At 33.4% G+C, this 15,987-nt stretch overlaps 3 protein-coding genes across 5 annotated transcripts; 2 read left to right on the top strand and 1 right to left on the bottom strand.

Moving 5' to 3' along the window:
- Positions 1–1,323: 1,323 nt before the first annotated feature.
- LOC125052158 (zinc finger C4H2 domain-containing protein) lies at positions 1,324–4,365 on the top strand. Of its 2 annotated transcripts, none has more exons than XM_047652781.1 (5): positions 1,324–1,503; positions 1,700–1,871; positions 2,326–2,504; positions 3,248–3,331; positions 3,572–4,365. In XM_047652781.1, exons 1-5 carry the CDS (start codon positions 1,445–1,447, stop codon positions 3,696–3,698), a joined length of 621 nt encoding a protein of 206 aa, XP_047508737.1. In that variant the 5' UTR covers positions 1,324–1,444; the 3' UTR covers positions 3,699–4,365. The 2 variants fall into 2 exon arrangements, with proteins under 2 accessions (XP_047508737.1, XP_047508736.1); XM_047652780.1 differs by having other exon boundaries at positions 1,325–1,503; positions 3,248–3,370.
- A 552-nt stretch (positions 4,366–4,917) lies between these two features.
- On the bottom strand, positions 4,918–11,679 carry LOC125052157 (cathepsin L). 2 transcript variants are annotated; one of them, XM_047652779.1, is made up of 6 exons: positions 11,523–11,679; positions 11,060–11,176; positions 10,773–10,975; positions 8,828–8,990; positions 6,086–6,490; positions 4,918–5,365 (listed from the first exon to the last, which is right to left on the bottom strand). In XM_047652779.1, the coding sequence occupies exons 2-6, from the start codon at positions 11,153–11,155 to the stop codon at positions 5,204–5,206; spliced, it is 1,029 nt and encodes a 342-aa protein (XP_047508735.1). In that variant the 5' UTR covers positions 11,156–11,176; positions 11,523–11,679; the 3' UTR covers positions 4,918–5,203. The 2 variants fall into 2 exon arrangements, with proteins under 2 accessions (XP_047508735.1, XP_047508734.1); XM_047652778.1 differs by having other exon boundaries at positions 11,507–11,673.
- A 493-nt stretch (positions 11,680–12,172) lies between these two features.
- Positions 12,173–14,948, top strand: LOC125052156 (probable ATP-dependent RNA helicase DDX10). Its single transcript, XM_047652776.1, has 3 exons — positions 12,173–12,402; positions 12,491–14,598; positions 14,750–14,948. The coding sequence occupies exons 1-3, from the start codon at positions 12,274–12,276 to the stop codon at positions 14,898–14,900; spliced, it is 2,388 nt and encodes a 795-aa protein (XP_047508732.1). The 5' UTR covers positions 12,173–12,273; the 3' UTR covers positions 14,901–14,948.
- Positions 14,949–15,987: the final 1,039 nt, after the last annotated feature.

The raw sequence follows: 15,987 nt of genomic DNA, 5'->3' as shown, positions 1-15,987 counted from the left end.
ATTTGACTAACTATAGATAATGTTACGGTATCCTATATAATCCGTTGTCCACAGCTTATAAAAAATAGTGCCGCGATCAGACTCGTACCACATAATATGCGTTTTCTCTTCAACCGCGTTAAAATAGCTTCTGAGCTAGTATCGTCCTTTATTGATATTTTTTATAGATAAAATTAAACACGCAGTACTTATTAGAATCTGTGTGGAAAAACAAACCGTCGTAAAATTTGATCTTTATAAATAATATTTAAAAAAATAAAGTATAAACATAGAGGTATTATTGTAAATATGTAATTGTATGACGAGTAGTAAAAAATATAGGGGCTTGAGACTGAGCAATAGCGCACTAGCGGCCAGGTCAGGCCAGGGAGATATATACATTATTATGAAATCGCCATGGAACGCGCGGCCAGCGGCCCCATCGAGCCTCGGCGGCCAACGACATCGAAGCGACGCATCTGCGGCCCGTGGTAGGTCATAGGTGTACGCGCACTAGCGGCCAGATCGCAGCGGCCAGCGAGAAACATACATTATTATGAAATTGTCTTGAAGCACGCGCACCTACTCCGCTGCAGCCACTGAGATCAAATTGAACTGTAGATTAACACCAGTGTGCGCACATTAACCGTGGCAGTCGTGACGTATTTTCTTAAAACTTCTTCAAACGAAGACTTGCTCATCCGCAAATAATTAATGAACTTGTCATCATATTGCTTAAGGTCGGTGAAATATCTTTGTAAATCTTTCACGATATTTTTGTTTTGGTTTTTCGATCCTTACTTGAAACATACACAAGCACTGCTTTTTTCTCAACGTCCAATTTAAAGCGCGCTGTATCTGCACTGACGATTGACGAATGTAGCTATGATTTTGGCAGAGGTGCTTGCCGCTAGTGCGCTATTGCCCTTTTTGAAAGTGATCACGTGATAAAGCGTGAGGTTAGAGGTAATTTCATTCCCATACAAATTCTTTTAGCGTTCGTGGCCTCGCCTATCAAAAAGTGATTTGGTTTCAAGCCCCAAACTGTTCGAATAACCACGCTTGTTCTCTTTAGACTATTATTTAAAATATAATTATATAGCGGTACTTGTCATTATCTTGGCTATAAAATCGACGCACGTATCGCTACACCATTGCATACTCCCTCAATATTTATTAAAAATTAATGTAATCAAAAATCAGCTCGCTGCAGAATCGAGCAGTGGGGATCCTTTACTATTACAAATTTCTCGACTCACGATATTCAATGAGTTTAGTTTATATAATTTACTCATGTGTGTATCTCTACTTTATCTGTGGCTGTTTTACATAGAAGCTTGTATATTACAAATCTATTATGTATTCTGTGGTTAGCTCAGGCTGTTATTAATTTTGTATTCGAAATCGAATTATTAAAATAGTTCTAGAGGCAAATAAACTTATTATATTCAGTAGTCCACAGAGAATGACAGCTGAAAACGAAAGAGAAATATATCACAAATTAGAAGCAATGAAAGAAATCAGGTAATCGTGTAATACTTGCATGCAATACTACTACTTTTTTACACCTGTGGACTCAATCAATACTCTTTCCAGTTTACTCTCAATGTAAAAAATTACATCCTAAATACATATTTAAAATTGTATAACAAACTAAATTGTATTGATCACACGGGCTGTTGTATTGTGCCTTAGTTCAATTTATGCTTACATTTAATAGAAACAAGACGATCACGCTGGAACGATTAAAACGAAGTATTTTAAATGAAGTCCGTAGCGGAGACCAAGAAGGAAGATGCCTGGCTCAGTACAAGCGTGAGATGGAGATGCTACAACAGGAGAAGATGAGTCACGTTGAGGAGCTACGTCAGATACATGCCGATATTAACGCCGTTAGTTTTGATTTGATAGCTTTAGTTATAGATGTTTCAAATATTATCAAAGTTGTTAAAAATTTAAACACCTAATTTTAGTAATCTCCTATTAAATATATTGTTAGGGAAGTTCTCATTACTCAAAACACAATTGAAGTTACATTTACCAGTAGTAGTATTTCACTACACTTTTCTTAATTCTAAATTTTATTAGATAAAGAAGAATCTTCATCTTTGTCATGAGTTATTTTAAGAACCAGGTGGCCATTGGATCTAGTGTTTGTTATTGCAATGGTTTGTATCTATAGCTTGTGATTGTCTATTACAGTAACAGCTGCTAACATTCCACTTGTTTGTATTTCCTGTCCAAAATATATTTCTCTTTGTGAGTCATTTATGCATTACCTTCATTCTTTTATAGTTGTAGAATTATCTATGTTTTTATAGTAATCTGAAATTGCTACGTTCATAGATGGAGACAGTAATAAAGCAGACCGAGGAGAGCATGACTCGTAAGCTAAGTACGGCGTCACGGTTGCACGAGGATTACCGTCCATTGAAGGCTGAGGTCGACCTACTGCGGCGTCAGTGTCTGGGTCTCGACCGCCTCCCTGACTTGCATGAGGAAGAAGGCAGTCCCATAACTCCTGAGTCAGTACCTACATTGTATACATACTTATATGTTTGTTATAATAATTGTGAAAGCTAAAATAGTTTACAGTGTAAACTCCATGCAACATCAGACTTGAAGTAACTGGACTTTGACGACCGAACTGGACTTAAACAAATGTTATAATATAAAAAAAAGTGTGCATACAAAGTACACATGTCAGAAGTGAAACTTCTTTGGCAAACTAATTTTTAAGTCTTGTTCATATGTATACAAATCTAAAACTTTAGCTATCCGAGACTTGAGGGAGGGAAAAAGGAAGATATGTTAGGAATTTAATTAATTTAATTGTCATTAAAATATTAACCGAGTCAAAAATTAATACAAATTATAAAGTTAATTTTTTTAATTTATTTCTTCGATAATAAAAACACGTGGCATTTTAATGTACAATTCGTCATTTGAGATTTCAATTAAGTATTTAGCAGAAAATAAAAGTATATAAATTCTCTTTATGAAATTTTAATTTTAAAAATAGAATTTCTACAAGGGAATTCGCCCTTCTCACTCTCAATCAATCTCAGTCGCTCTCTCCCTTTTCTTCGACAAAAACGCTGCACATCTTCGTGATGTTCCGTAAAAATTTTACTCTCGTGCGCTAAAGAAGTTTCACTTCAACAATAGCTTGCTGTAACAGCGCAGTCTCTTTCGCGACGCTATATAGTGTTTACCCCATATTTTTGACCGTTATCAATGAAGACTTTAAATGTAAATTTTATTTCAGCCGCTTTCCTGCGGGTCCCGTACGTGCGCCTCCGTTTGTGGCTCCAGCACCGCGCAAGCCTCCGCCTCCGCCGCCCGCCTTTAGGTCTGCTCTCCAACAAGATTTCCTTACAGTCTCTCTCAGGTTTGACTTGTCTATTGTGTTGCATTTCCTTCCTTCTCTTCCACTCCACTCACTGCCCACCTCTGAATCACGCTTCTTATATTTTTAATTATAAAAAAAAATACAATAACCAAATTTCTACATTTCCCATTTAATCGATTTTGTCTTTGTTCTTATTTACGACTAATAATTTATTATTTTGTTATGTGTATATGTCTGCAGGCAACAACCGCCTCCGATGAAGTCATGTCTGTCATGCCATCAGCAAATTCACCGTAATGCCCCTATCTGTCCACTCTGCAAAGCCAAAAGTCGCTCGCGCAATCCCAAGAAGCCGAAGAAGAAATAGTCTCTCACACCAGCCCTCTGCCAAATATTTAGTAATCAAGATCGCCATGACTGCCCTTTGCTATGATCTTTTGTTGTTACTCATCTATGGTAATATAACTTCACTGAGAGTAATGTAATAATGTAAAGAAAAGCCAAGCAAATCATTTCTCTATACTTAACAATTGTAGATAATTCACGCAGATATTTAAGTGTGCACAAAGAATTGTTGTTTTACTGTTTGATTAAGATGCATTTTTAAGATAATAATCGTGTTTGTGTATATTATAACATAATTGTGGAAATTAGTCAGTAAGTGGTACTTATTATTACTTAGGATTTCTTAGTAAGTAAACCTGTCACTCCTAATAAAAAAAACCTTTTTGATTAACTTAATTATTAAACGATTAGTTAACAAATGGTTGACTTCTACAGTATTTTTTCTGTGTCAATTTAATGCAATTGCGAAATAGTATGAAAATATCACTAAATTTATCTCAGCTTCATATATTTATACTTATTATCTTAGGGTATGTTTTTAATTTATAGTGAGTGAAGTATCATTAAATTCTAGTCTTTGTATGTTAAAAATATGAAGAAAGTGGAACGCCGAAATGTCAAAGGGTCTACGATGTAAATACCTAAATGTGAATAATTTATAATAAATTAAATCTCGATATATGAGTGTGGACTAGCTTTTTACTGCTTTGACCCCTTGCAAAATTTATATAAGAATTTAAATGGTAGAAAATATTTTAGTTCTACCTAATATAATGGTATGTAAATGTACATAGTTAATACATATACAGCAGCGGCGGCACGTGTAGGCAAGTGTCGGGTCATGATAACGGTCAGACGTACCTACTTAAATGAAATGCGCATTTACTGTTTTATTTGTATTCAATAACAAATAATACTTAAAAGGTTATAATAATATTTATTGTTATAATAATTATATCTTACTCCTTCATTTATATCAAACTTTTTCGAAGAGAGGAGGGACTCGTAAGTGTAAGCATTGTAGATACAAAAGATTCAGAACAGATTTCAGCTGATCATGGCATATACATAATCCACATTGCGTATAACCCGGAAGTCTTAAGGCACAAAATATGTCCCACGCACCATTCGCTAATGGTGATGAAATGGGTTACGGGCCTTCAAAACTAATAAACCATGCCTGAGTTATAATGTTTTTTTTTTCAGTAGCTAACTAGGAATAGAATTGAAACGAAAACAAGTATCAAAACATTATTTTATTAAGACTTAAATTATCATACGTGTTGAGAGCTAAACAGTTATTGTCTTACATTCTAATAATATTGTAACCTAATAATTAGAGAGAATCTCATTTTTTTACCTTAAAATTTACAATTATCTTACATACTAATATAGAATGCAATTATCACACAGTAATAAAAAGTATTTTTTGCAACTTAACACAAATACAATACTCCTGGATTCAAGTAGATTTCGAATAACACTATTCACTACAGCTAATCTCGAAGTACTGCATAGTGCATAAAATTAAACAAGAGGGTATGAGGCGGCGGAAGCGATGCCGCAGTGGTTGTCGCGGTTTCGCGCCATTTTGATGTAGCCGAGTTCTCCCCAGGTGCGGCCCCAAGAGTTCTTCACAAGCCAATAATCGCCACCTTGCTCGTCTGTGCCGTATCCCACCACGAGCACCTATTCACACATAAACTATTAGCAAAAACTCTTAAATAGATAAGAAATACGAATGGCCCGGACAATACTTAATATTTGATTTTTCTGTTCTGTTTTAAATCACACCGATTATTATTGTTTACCTATGAAGTATGTTAAGGGTTCAATCTAGTTTAAAAACTTCCTTATCGCCTTTTACGGTTATTTAGATAGTAAAATGTTGGCTATTAAAATATTATTGTCCATAAAAAATTAAATCTACTGTTATGATATTTATAATTAATAACTTTGTTTACAAAAGGTAATATTTCATCATCGCGTAACGCGATTATATACTTATAATTGCATTGCTTTAATCATCATTACGAACCTAAGATATTATTTGAAAACATAAATAATTCAAAGTTTTTTCTGTAAAAAGGTTAAAACAGATAAGATCCACCTTTTTCCGACGGGCAATCTGATTGTTTTTCCCCTTAAAGTATTTAAAACATTAACCTGACAGGTCATTGTCCTTTTTTAACGGATTGAAGCTATGTATATATATATATATGTGTATTATAAACTTATAAAAAAGTGTTTTCTTTGAATGTGTAAAAGTTATGTTAATAAAAGACAATACTAGGTCTTTGGCTGTTCCTAGAGAAGGGCATTTGAACATGACTGAATAAATCGCATAGACTTATTGCTAATATGCTAACGACAAATTGTTATTTAAATTATATCAAATAAATTAATTACCCCATGGTCGAGGTTCTCAGAGGAGCAGTTCTCGTCGTAGTAGACACCGTCGGCGTACATCTGGAAAGATTCCTGTGAGGCATCGATAGCCACGGACACGGGTCCTATGGTGGCTACAGCCGCCTTTAGCTTTTCTTCATCACCGGCTGGCACGTCAACAAAGCCTACATCATCAGCGCCGGAGTTCTTAGGGTTGTAGCGGCACTTGTCATCCACAGCTTCGTAGGGGTAAGTCCGCTCGGTGTCGATGCCACCGTTATCCTTGATATACTTAAACGCGTTGTCCATGAGTCCTCCGTTACAACCATTATTGCCGTATGACGCTGAACAGTCGATCAAGTTCTGCTCGGATAAAGATACCAGATATCCGCTCTGTCGGAAGTGTTGTCCTTCTAGCGCGCCAGTCTGTGGACATTAGAGATTCTGAAAATTTATTTTCTTGCGGCCGACTATAATTAGATACAGGTTAAGAATACTATTACCATAATACAAATGCGAAAATGATTCTTATTGAAGAAAAAGTGAAACATTAACCAATATATTATAATTAATACATAGAAATTATTGTACCTATACTTTGATTTTTCATTCTGTAGAATTCTGCCATTTATGAAATGTTGCTACTAAAAAAGTCCGTCGCTATTTTTTTGTTTTACCTACAAAAAGGTTAAACCTACCTAACCTTACTTATAACTTTTTAAATTTTGGATTTATGATAAAAAGTTACATAAACATAATTGTAGGCACAGCGGTTTGCTACAAAATGTGTCTTTGCAAGTTTTATGTACGATGGATAGTTCAGGAGATATAGCCAAAAACATGGTTTTTGGACCCCTTTATCCAAGATGGCGGCCGGGGGACAAGCACGCCAACCCCACAAACTTGGAGTTAAGCTTGTATTGACCCCCCCTACACATCAAAAAAATAAAATTGCGTCCTCTAAAAAACGCAAGGTTAGGCCTAAAAAATGTAACATTTCAATGGACTATGTGGAGCACCGCATAAAATGGATACATTCTCTAATAACTCAGATGTTCAGACTCGTATTGAAATAATTGAAAAATGTTCCCAGCCAAAAAGGTTTGTAATCTCTGATATGTCAAAAAATGATGATGTCAGAATTCTACGGAATTAAAAATAAGAGTATAAAATAAAATGCTTTTAATTAATAACATTAAAACAAAATAAACCAACCTACGGTTACTGATAAGTTACGTCAGTAAAACCGTGTAGCAATGGTTTGTATTTTTTTTAATAATAAATAAATAAACAAAATACGATATTCTAAGATATTATTCATATTCATGTATCAGTACAATATATTCAAATTTAAAAGAGTTTTATGTTACGTTATGTGTATATTCTGTATAAAATTAGACCGAATGGTTTGTTGTTGTACAAACCGGAAACCGATATTTGAGAACGAGTTTCCTTGTAAGAGTTTATTACTTTATTCAATAATAATGTTTCTTTGTGCCCGTTCTTGTTTTTATGAAACGTTGACCTACTTGATAATAAAACACTTGTGTGGATGACACCGAAACCCAAACCAGTATTAGAAAAACATAAGACGGAACTTATAACTGCGTAATTTCCATTACCATCGCATTTTACCTCATACTCGTATATATAAGCAAGTTAGTGGGGCTTCTTAGGTTTTGTTAGCAGTTTATAACATAAGATTTAATTTTTTACTGAATCCGTCGAACAACTTTTTGTTGTTAGAAAAACTACAATGACGTAATGTGGTATCAACTATTTTTAGATTATTATCGTTATATAGAAGTATTGTATAAGAAAAAAGGGTATGCAGTCAAAACCGTTTACGATGGAATCGTTGAGAATTATATATTAAGAAGTACTTAACATACATACCGGTTATATAGACCAAAATCAAAGCTCCCGACTGAATTCTATGTATTAGGTACTTAATAACTCATCGGCTGTTAAGACTATCGGTTTTTACGACCAAATATAATTAGTCGAAGGCGATGTCGTTATAATAGATTTTGACTGTATATTTAATACCAATACGACGAAATATAAAGAATAGTATTCTGTTATTTTCTTAATAATAAAGATAGTTCATCGTATGACCGTGTTAACAAATGTACCTATATATAATAAATAATATAATGATTGGTATGATGTGTCGATTTCGAGGTAAGCATGACTAACCGGTTATTACACTCATTGTTTCTATAATTCAGATCATTATATTTTACATCTGGTCATATGTTTAATTAGTATCTAGGCTAAACGGAATTGAACTTTATCGCATGAATCATGTTATTGTCAATATTATTATTCAAAATAATAAACATAAAGCTGTTCTTTGTTAGGTCAAATATCTATCGTCGAGTTGAATACGCCTGAGTCTTCCTACTGCTGATGCAATAATTTTAATTGTTTGGCCAACACGCAACGACCGACTTAATATTAAATTATTAAAACAAGCAAGTCAGGCACGTTGTTTTTCATACAGCAAGACGAATCCACGTAACTGCATCGGGATTATTACCTACTTTAACTTATTGATTGACCTTCACCTAGTTACGACAATCACCAAGCTGTGATTATATTTTAATATATTATATTTATCATTAGCATGATTTTAAACAGTATTGAATTAATAAAATTATCTTTATAAAAATCGTTTACAGTCACGTAATATTTTATTACGTGATTTTTGAACGTGCGGGTATTAAAACGTGAGTGCGGATGTGATTTGTAGATACTTACGGTGCTGAAAGACCAGCAAGAACCGCACTTGCCCTGGTCTTTGACATCTGTAACAGCTCCCTTGTGACGCCAGTCCACTTGTTCAGGCAGCTGAACGTTAGCCGGGGCAATGAAGCGCGCGCCGCGAACATCACGCCCCTTTCCGTAAAGACCCTTGTTGTGCCTGTGAATGCCATAATACTTCAAATACCATGATACACTACCAACCTACTTTTTTCATTATTGCGAGAGTCAGTACTCATTTAAACCAGGGAACCAGCCCTTGGCCACAGTATAATAGCAAACTAAATGGTGTAATCAAATTATCCAAAAGATATTTTGAACAAACAATTTTGTTTATAATATAATATATTATAATATAATAATAAATATTTATGATTGCAACCAAATATTGACCTAAAATGCTTATCTGAACGACACAAAAAAATTGGAGAGTAAACAAACACTTGTTATCTTCATTGCTTTAGAAGGAAAATGTTGGTCACATGATTAACACTAATAAATTAATAAATTTTTTTAGGTAACTAAAAACCTGAATTATATTTTTTTAAAGTTTGAAACTCAAAACCGTCTTTGGATATGAAATGAAATGAAAATTAAATATTAAGTGGATGGACAGTAAGTAACAATATGGAGTTTTGTTTCTCCACTCAGTTCGATACATAAAAATAAATTTAAAGTAAAATATTATTGCTTAAATTTTAGGTTTCCTTCAGTATTATAATGGATACTAATCTTACTGCAAATTTATTGAAGGTTGAGAGATAACATAATGTTTTGCCCTTTTCATGATACCTTTTTTTATTATTATTGATAAGCTAAGATTAAGTGCTCGTAATGTCAATGACATCTCATGTAACCAAATTGTTTTGTTTACTTTTAAATTTTTGATTTTAAAGGTGAGCAAGATATAATTACTCTGGCCATAAATACTGTTACATAAAAACTTTTTTTTCAACTTTTTAATTGAATTTGGAACACGTATACTATTTTAAAAACTTCTTTCGATTTTGCGCCATTTCACATATTTTTTCGTATTCATTATCAAATTATAATATGGAATGGGGTGTTAGAGAAAATAGGATTGCAGTGATTGCCTTGCACAAAGCTTGGTATCAGCCGTATGTTCGTATATCGTACTATCGACAGATACAACAACACTTCTTCTGTCGAAGACCAGAAAAGATCGGGGCGGCCGTATGCTGCTAGAACTACTAAGGCTGTTTATGCTGTTATAAACAGAATTCCTCGAAACCCCATTAGGAAGCAAAAAATCTTATCACGAGAAATGAAGATTCCCGCTAGGACTCTGTCGCGTATTATAAAACAAGACTTGAAGCTCGGTGCTTATCGTCGATATACAGGATATGACCTAAATCAATCTTTACAACTAAAAATACTTCAGCCAAAGTGTATCAAGATACAGTCTTGGATCATGTCGTGAAACATCTCAGCTATACACTTTTTAAAAATATGTGGACTTTCCAGCAGGATTCTGCACCTGATCACAAGGCACAAACTACCCAAGCCTGGCTTGAAACCAACGTTCCGGACTTTATAAGAGCTGAAGATTGTCCATCATCAACCCTTTAGACTTCAAATTATGATCAGTTTTAGAAGACACTGCCTGCTCTAAACGACACGGCGACATTGAGTCTCTTAAAAAATCTTTGGAGCAAGCAGTGGCGAAATTTCACTTGGAAACAGGGTGTAAATGCATAGATTTGTGGCCAAACAGATTAGAGGCCTGTATAAAAGCCAAAGGTGGCCATTTCAAATAGATTTTTTTTTTGCTGAGACTTTAATAAATATGTAGTTATAAACTTTAATAATATTACATTACTTCATTTAAAAAAAATGCTTTTTCATTTGTAACAGAACTTATGGCTAGACTAGGTAGTAGTTATGTATTAATGAAATGTAGAAAATAATAAATAAGACTTACTTGAGTGTTCTGTTGTAGCCATTCATGGTGTGGACAAATTCATGGTGCAGCATATCAGAGTATTTATTCGGCTTGAGGCGGTAGGTCACCTGACCACGTTCAAAGCGTGCATTGTGTTTGGCTACTTTGTGTTTGTTCTCTGCAAAGATCTTCATTCGGAACTTGTCTTCAACTTCACTATCATACTCCTTCTTATGCTCCAGCTGTTTCAACATAAATTTTAAAGTTACAACTACTTTATATGAGTAAGGTGTGTATTTTAAGGAAAATTAGAAAGAATTACATACCTTGAAGGCATTCCACTCCTCACGCACAAGGTCAAAGAAGCTAACAGAGCTCACTGCTACCACAACAGCTAGCAACACGCAGGCTACGCCTTTCATGTTTGTATACGTCTCTAGCACCTAATAAAAAGATTAATTCAAAAATTTATTAATTTCCAATACTATCCTTTCTACAAAAATTGTTAATTCTTTTAAATTTTTATCACATATACAAATTCCAGAAATAAGAGATTAAATAATATTTAGTGGCAGTTTTCCTTTGTTATGTGTGTCGATTGAAGATGCTAAACAAAGTTCTTTGTAAACCGGATCAAGAATTTTGCAATGTGATTTTTTAACTAAATTAAAGAAAATAACCAAGGATGGTTTAGGAAAATACATCTAAGTTTTAACTTAATAGGTAATGGCAATTTAATAATACATAATATTTAGCATTGTAAAGAAACTTACAGTAAAAAATACGTACACCACAACAAAGAATCGGGCCGGTCGGATGATATTATGTTGCTGAAATAATTATTCTTTTCTTCCTCTTAAATTAGATGATTAAGCAATAAAAATCTAGAACTGACGTGCTATAAACTCGGCTTTATAAGTCGTATTGTTTGTGTTTTCACAGTGTTTCCCTTTAAATATATTGTACGCAGCATCACAGATAAAATAACCTTTTATCAATTATCAAGTATGGCATCCTTTTTTAAAAAAGAAATGTACGGGAGGCAGTCTGTGGCATAAAGTTAAAACTATTGCCATAAAAAAAAATGAAACAAATTTAACAAAAAATAGGTAATAATATCCGTTAATCGTTATGTGGAGTGTGTCACTTGCGAGTTGCGAACTAAAATTCCTACAATATGTGGGAATGAAAGCTGGTTTCAGCCTACTTTGCGTCAATGCACTCTTACGCACGTATTCTATCAAAATAAAATCTGATTAATAAAAAGCTTGTTATTCAACACTAAAGAGTTTAGAGGGCTCTTAGATAATATATAATACGACATCCATAACAGGCATGTGCATTGTGCTTTCAATTCAAATTGTCTCATTCTTGATTCTCTCCTGCTGGCTGCTAATTGCTATTATCCATGATTAGGCAATAGGTTGTCAAATGTCAATTATTGTCAACTGTCATTAACATGTGCTCATGTATCTGATATATATTTTGTCCTGAAATATTTGTATTTTGTAATAAATATTTTATTATTTCTGAATTCAATATGACAAATGAGAATAATATGGAGAAACGAAATTCAAAGAAAACAAAACACAAACTTTTTAAACCTAGAAAGAAAAAGGGTGTTGAAGAGGATTCTGCTATACAATATTTACAGAGCCAATATGATAAAGTAAGTATATTGTGAACACACGCCTGCCGTAGTGAATTCATATACAGTGTAAGATTTTTTTTAATATGAGGTCATGTATTTATTCTAGATAATTCCTGAAGATATTAAATCTTTTAAAGACTTGCCACTGTCGCAAAAAACATTGAGAGGATTAAAAGATAATAATTACATAGCTCCTACAGATATTCAAAGACAGGCCATAGGATATGCTTTACAAGGTAAAGATATTTTAGGGGCTGCAAAGACTGGTTCTGGAAAGACATTAGCATTTTTAATTCCCATTCTGGAAATACTTTTCTGTAAAAAATGGACACGGCTAGATGGTGTTGGAGCTATTGTAATCTCACCCACAAGAGAATTAGCCTATCAAATTTATGAAACACTTCGTAAAATTGGACATTTCCATGATTTTTCAGCAGGTTTAATAATTGGCGGTCAAAATTTGAAATTTGAAAAAAAAAGAATGGACCAAATAAATATACTTATTTGCTCTCCAGGCAGATTACTGCAGCATATGGATGAAAATCCCCTCTTTGATTGTAGTAATCTTCAAATGCTTGTTTTGGATGAGGCTGATAGATGTCTCGACATGGGATTTGAGACTGCTATGAATGCAATTATAGAAAATTTGCCTCCAAAAAGACAGACCTTATTGTTCTCAGCTACACAAACAAAATCAGTTAAAGATTTAGCTAGACTTAGTCTATCATTTCCAACATATGTGGCCCCACATGAACAGGCTGATACTGTCACACCAGAATCTCTTCAACAAAGTTTTATTGTCTGTGAGATTGATGAGAAATTGGGTATACTATGGTCATTTATTAAAAACCACTTGAAACAAAAGGTTCTTGTTTTTATGGCAACATGTAAACAAGTGAAATATACATATGAATTGTTTTGTAAATTAAGGCCAGGAGTTAGTTTGTTAGCTCTTTATGGCACACTTCACCAGGAAAAAAGAGAAAGAATCTATCAAGAATTCTGTAGAAAATCAAATGTTGTGCTATTTGCAACAGATTTGGCTTCAAGAGGTTTAGATTTTCCTAGAGTTAATTGGGTTATACAATATGATTGCCCTGAAAATGTAGAAACTTATATTCACAGGGCAGGCAGGACAGCTAGAGGTGTATTTGGTAAAGGAGAAGGTTTATTAATGTTGTTACCAACTGAAGAAAGAATTGTAGAAGACCTCAATAATAGTAAAATTCCTATTAACAAAATATCAGTAGATCCTTCAAAGATTATGTCACCCCAACGAAAAATAGAAGCTCTACTTTCAGATAATACAGACCTAAAGCAAACGGCACAGAGAGCTTTTGTAAGTTATTTAAAATCTGTGTTTCTTATGAAGAACAAAGACATATTTAATGTCCATTGTCTAGACACTGATGCATATGCTAAGTCACTTGGCTTGATTATTCCACCAAGAATAAGATTTTTGCAAAATATCCAGAAGAACAAAGCTCTTCATGATAATCTAAAGCAAACAGAAAATGCTTTCATGATTGAAAAATTAAAATTAAAACCAGGAAATGATACACCTGCAAGTGATACAGAAGACAAAATTGACCTAGGAAAACCCAAAGTGGTATCAAATAAGAAGGAAGTCCATACATTAAGTTTTTATAATGACGCAGATAGTGATGAAGATGACTTTCTTTATGTTAAGAAAAAAGATGTAGATATTGAACCAGTCAGTATTGTGGATGTCAAACCTTCTAAGAAAAAGAAGCCCATTACAAAAGCTGCAGTAGCTAAAAAAATTCTTAAAAAGAAAATAAAAGTTAACACAACTATAAAATTCACTGATGATGGTGAAGCTATAGATGACGAGAAAAAAGATGTTAAATCAGAATTAGCTAAGCAATTTGAGAATGAAGATGTTGGTGGAATTGATATAGAAAAAGCCAAAGAAGTTTTACAAGAAGAAGATAAGTTTGACAAAATGAGATTTAGAGAAAAGGTCAAAGCAAAGCATAAAGAACAGAAAAGGAAATTGAAAAGCAACAAAAAAGAGGATGGTGAGAAAGATGATTTTGGAACTGAGACAGAATCTGATGGACCTGACCTTTCTTGGCTACCTGATCCAGATAAAGTCTATGAGCCAAAACATGACAGCGATAGCAAAATATTATCTTCTCAATCTGAAGATGACTCACTGTCTAGTCCATCAGAAGATGAAAAATATCATAGGTATGTTTTCCCTAGGTTAGGCTACATCTTAAAAATTTGTATTTACTTTTTTAACAAATTCTAGTCACAGTAAAATCAGCTTTGTCTTTTGTTTGTTTGCCAAAGCAGATAGAACTTTTCAAAACTTAACTTTTTAAAACTTTTCCTACAGGCCTACAAAGCGAAAGCTCATGGAGAGCAAAGGCATAGTTCAAGAAAGTGTAATTCCTAGAAAAGTAAGAAAACTTGAAGATATATCAGCATCTCTGTCTGTTAGTGAAGCAGAATTACTAGCTATGCAGTTACTTAAAGCAAAAAAGTAAAGTTTGTTAATATATATATTATTAACTACAATGTCTTTTTTATCTTAATTTTTGTTGTTTCTTTATTTGCTTTCCACAATCAGAAATTTGATCAAATTTACTTTAATTTATTTATGTTAAACAGTTAACAGTACAACTGAATTCATGTTTTGTAATATGTGAGATAACAATAAGTACCTAGATTTTTCTGTTTTTCGGGCCACTCGAAAGCTTTTAAAAAATATAACCAACTACAAAATTCTGTGCCTGAGACAATAGACTTCAGGCACGCCGGTTTCCTCGCGATATTTTCCTTCACATTAGTGTGTTAAATGCGCGCATAGACAAAGTCCCGACTACGTTTGTTACCAATGTTACTGTTAATGTTATTTAGTTTTTTCTTACTGTTTAATGGCTTAATCCATTATAATAAATTTTGACGGATATACATAGGTTAAGTATATCCGTAAACCTTAACTGTATTAGGTATCATTATGTGTATAAAAAACCCTAACTCGAGTAATCTAACCTAAAATTAGTTAAGTTACTTACATAATAATATAAGGTGAGTGGGGGGAAAATTTAACGGGTTTTTTGATGAGATAAACAGAGTTGTGTTTGTACCTCTTGCAGAACAATACGTAAATATTAACCTATACTAATAAGCAATAACTAGCAAAAACTATACTTTTCTATCATATCAATAACATATTGTTAAATATGTTCTAAAGCAGAGAAAATAGGTAAATAAAAAATAAAGATACGACTACGAAATAGGGTAAAGATGAAAACGTGTCGGGGAAAGATTGATTTTTTTCTAAAATCGTTAAAATGAAGTGTCATGTCAACAGTTTTAAGTCCATAGCTTTTAGTGACTTGAAAACTCACATCTGACTAGGAAAAAATACCTTTATTTAACAAAGATACAGCTGATTATTTGTTTTTTATATATCAATTTTACCGTTCTCAAACTTTTGCCATCTCAATTTTCCACGAATCCCATCATAAAATTTAGGGGATATTTTTTTTTGAATTGGAGTAACGGCCGTTAAAATATCACTATTTTATTTGCCTGTGCCATGTTCGAGAGGAAAGGGGTTCCCTTCTT

The sequence above is a fragment of the Pieris napi genome, chromosome 9, assembly GCF_905475465.1.
Source record: "Pieris napi chromosome 9, ilPieNapi1.2, whole genome shotgun sequence".
In the NCBI taxonomy this organism is placed as follows: domain Eukaryota; kingdom Metazoa; phylum Arthropoda; class Insecta; order Lepidoptera; family Pieridae; genus Pieris; species Pieris napi.
The sequence above is the reverse complement of the archived record's forward strand: the minus strand, read 5'-3'. Positions and strand labels throughout refer to the sequence as shown.

Bases quoted from the DNA above. Each gene is read 5' to 3' on its own strand.
- LOC125052158 (XM_047652780.1), top strand. From the start codon at position 1,445: ATGACAGCTGAAAACGAAAGAGAAATATATCACAAATTAGAAGCAATG. The intron at 1,872-2,325 runs GTTAGTTTTGAT...CTACGTTCATAG, and splicing joins TACATGCCGATATTAACGCC to ATGGAGACAGTAATAAAGCA. The intron at 3,371-3,571 runs GTTTGACTTGTC...ATATGTCTGCAG, and splicing joins TTCCTTACAGTCTCTCTCAG to GCAACAACCGCCTCCGATGA.
- LOC125052157 (XM_047652779.1), bottom strand. From the start codon at position 11,155: ATGAAAGGCGTAGCCTGCGTGTTGCTAGCTGTTGTGGTAGCAGTGAGC. The intron at 10,976-11,059 runs GTATGTAATTCT...ATGTTGAAACAG, and splicing joins AGGAGTGGAATGCCTTCAAG to CTGGAGCATAAGAAGGAGTA. The intron at 5,366-6,085 runs GTAATTAATTTA...ATGTGTGAATAG, and splicing joins CTGAGAACCTCGACCATGGG to GTGCTCGTGGTGGGATACGG.
- LOC125052156 (XM_047652776.1), top strand. From the start codon at position 12,274: ATGACAAATGAGAATAATATGGAGAAACGAAATTCAAAGAAAACAAAA. The intron at 12,403-12,490 runs GTAAGTATATTG...TATTTATTCTAG, and splicing joins TACAGAGCCAATATGATAAA to ATAATTCCTGAAGATATTAA. The intron at 14,599-14,749 runs GTATGTTTTCCC...CTTTTCCTACAG, and splicing joins GAAGATGAAAAATATCATAG to GCCTACAAAGCGAAAGCTCA.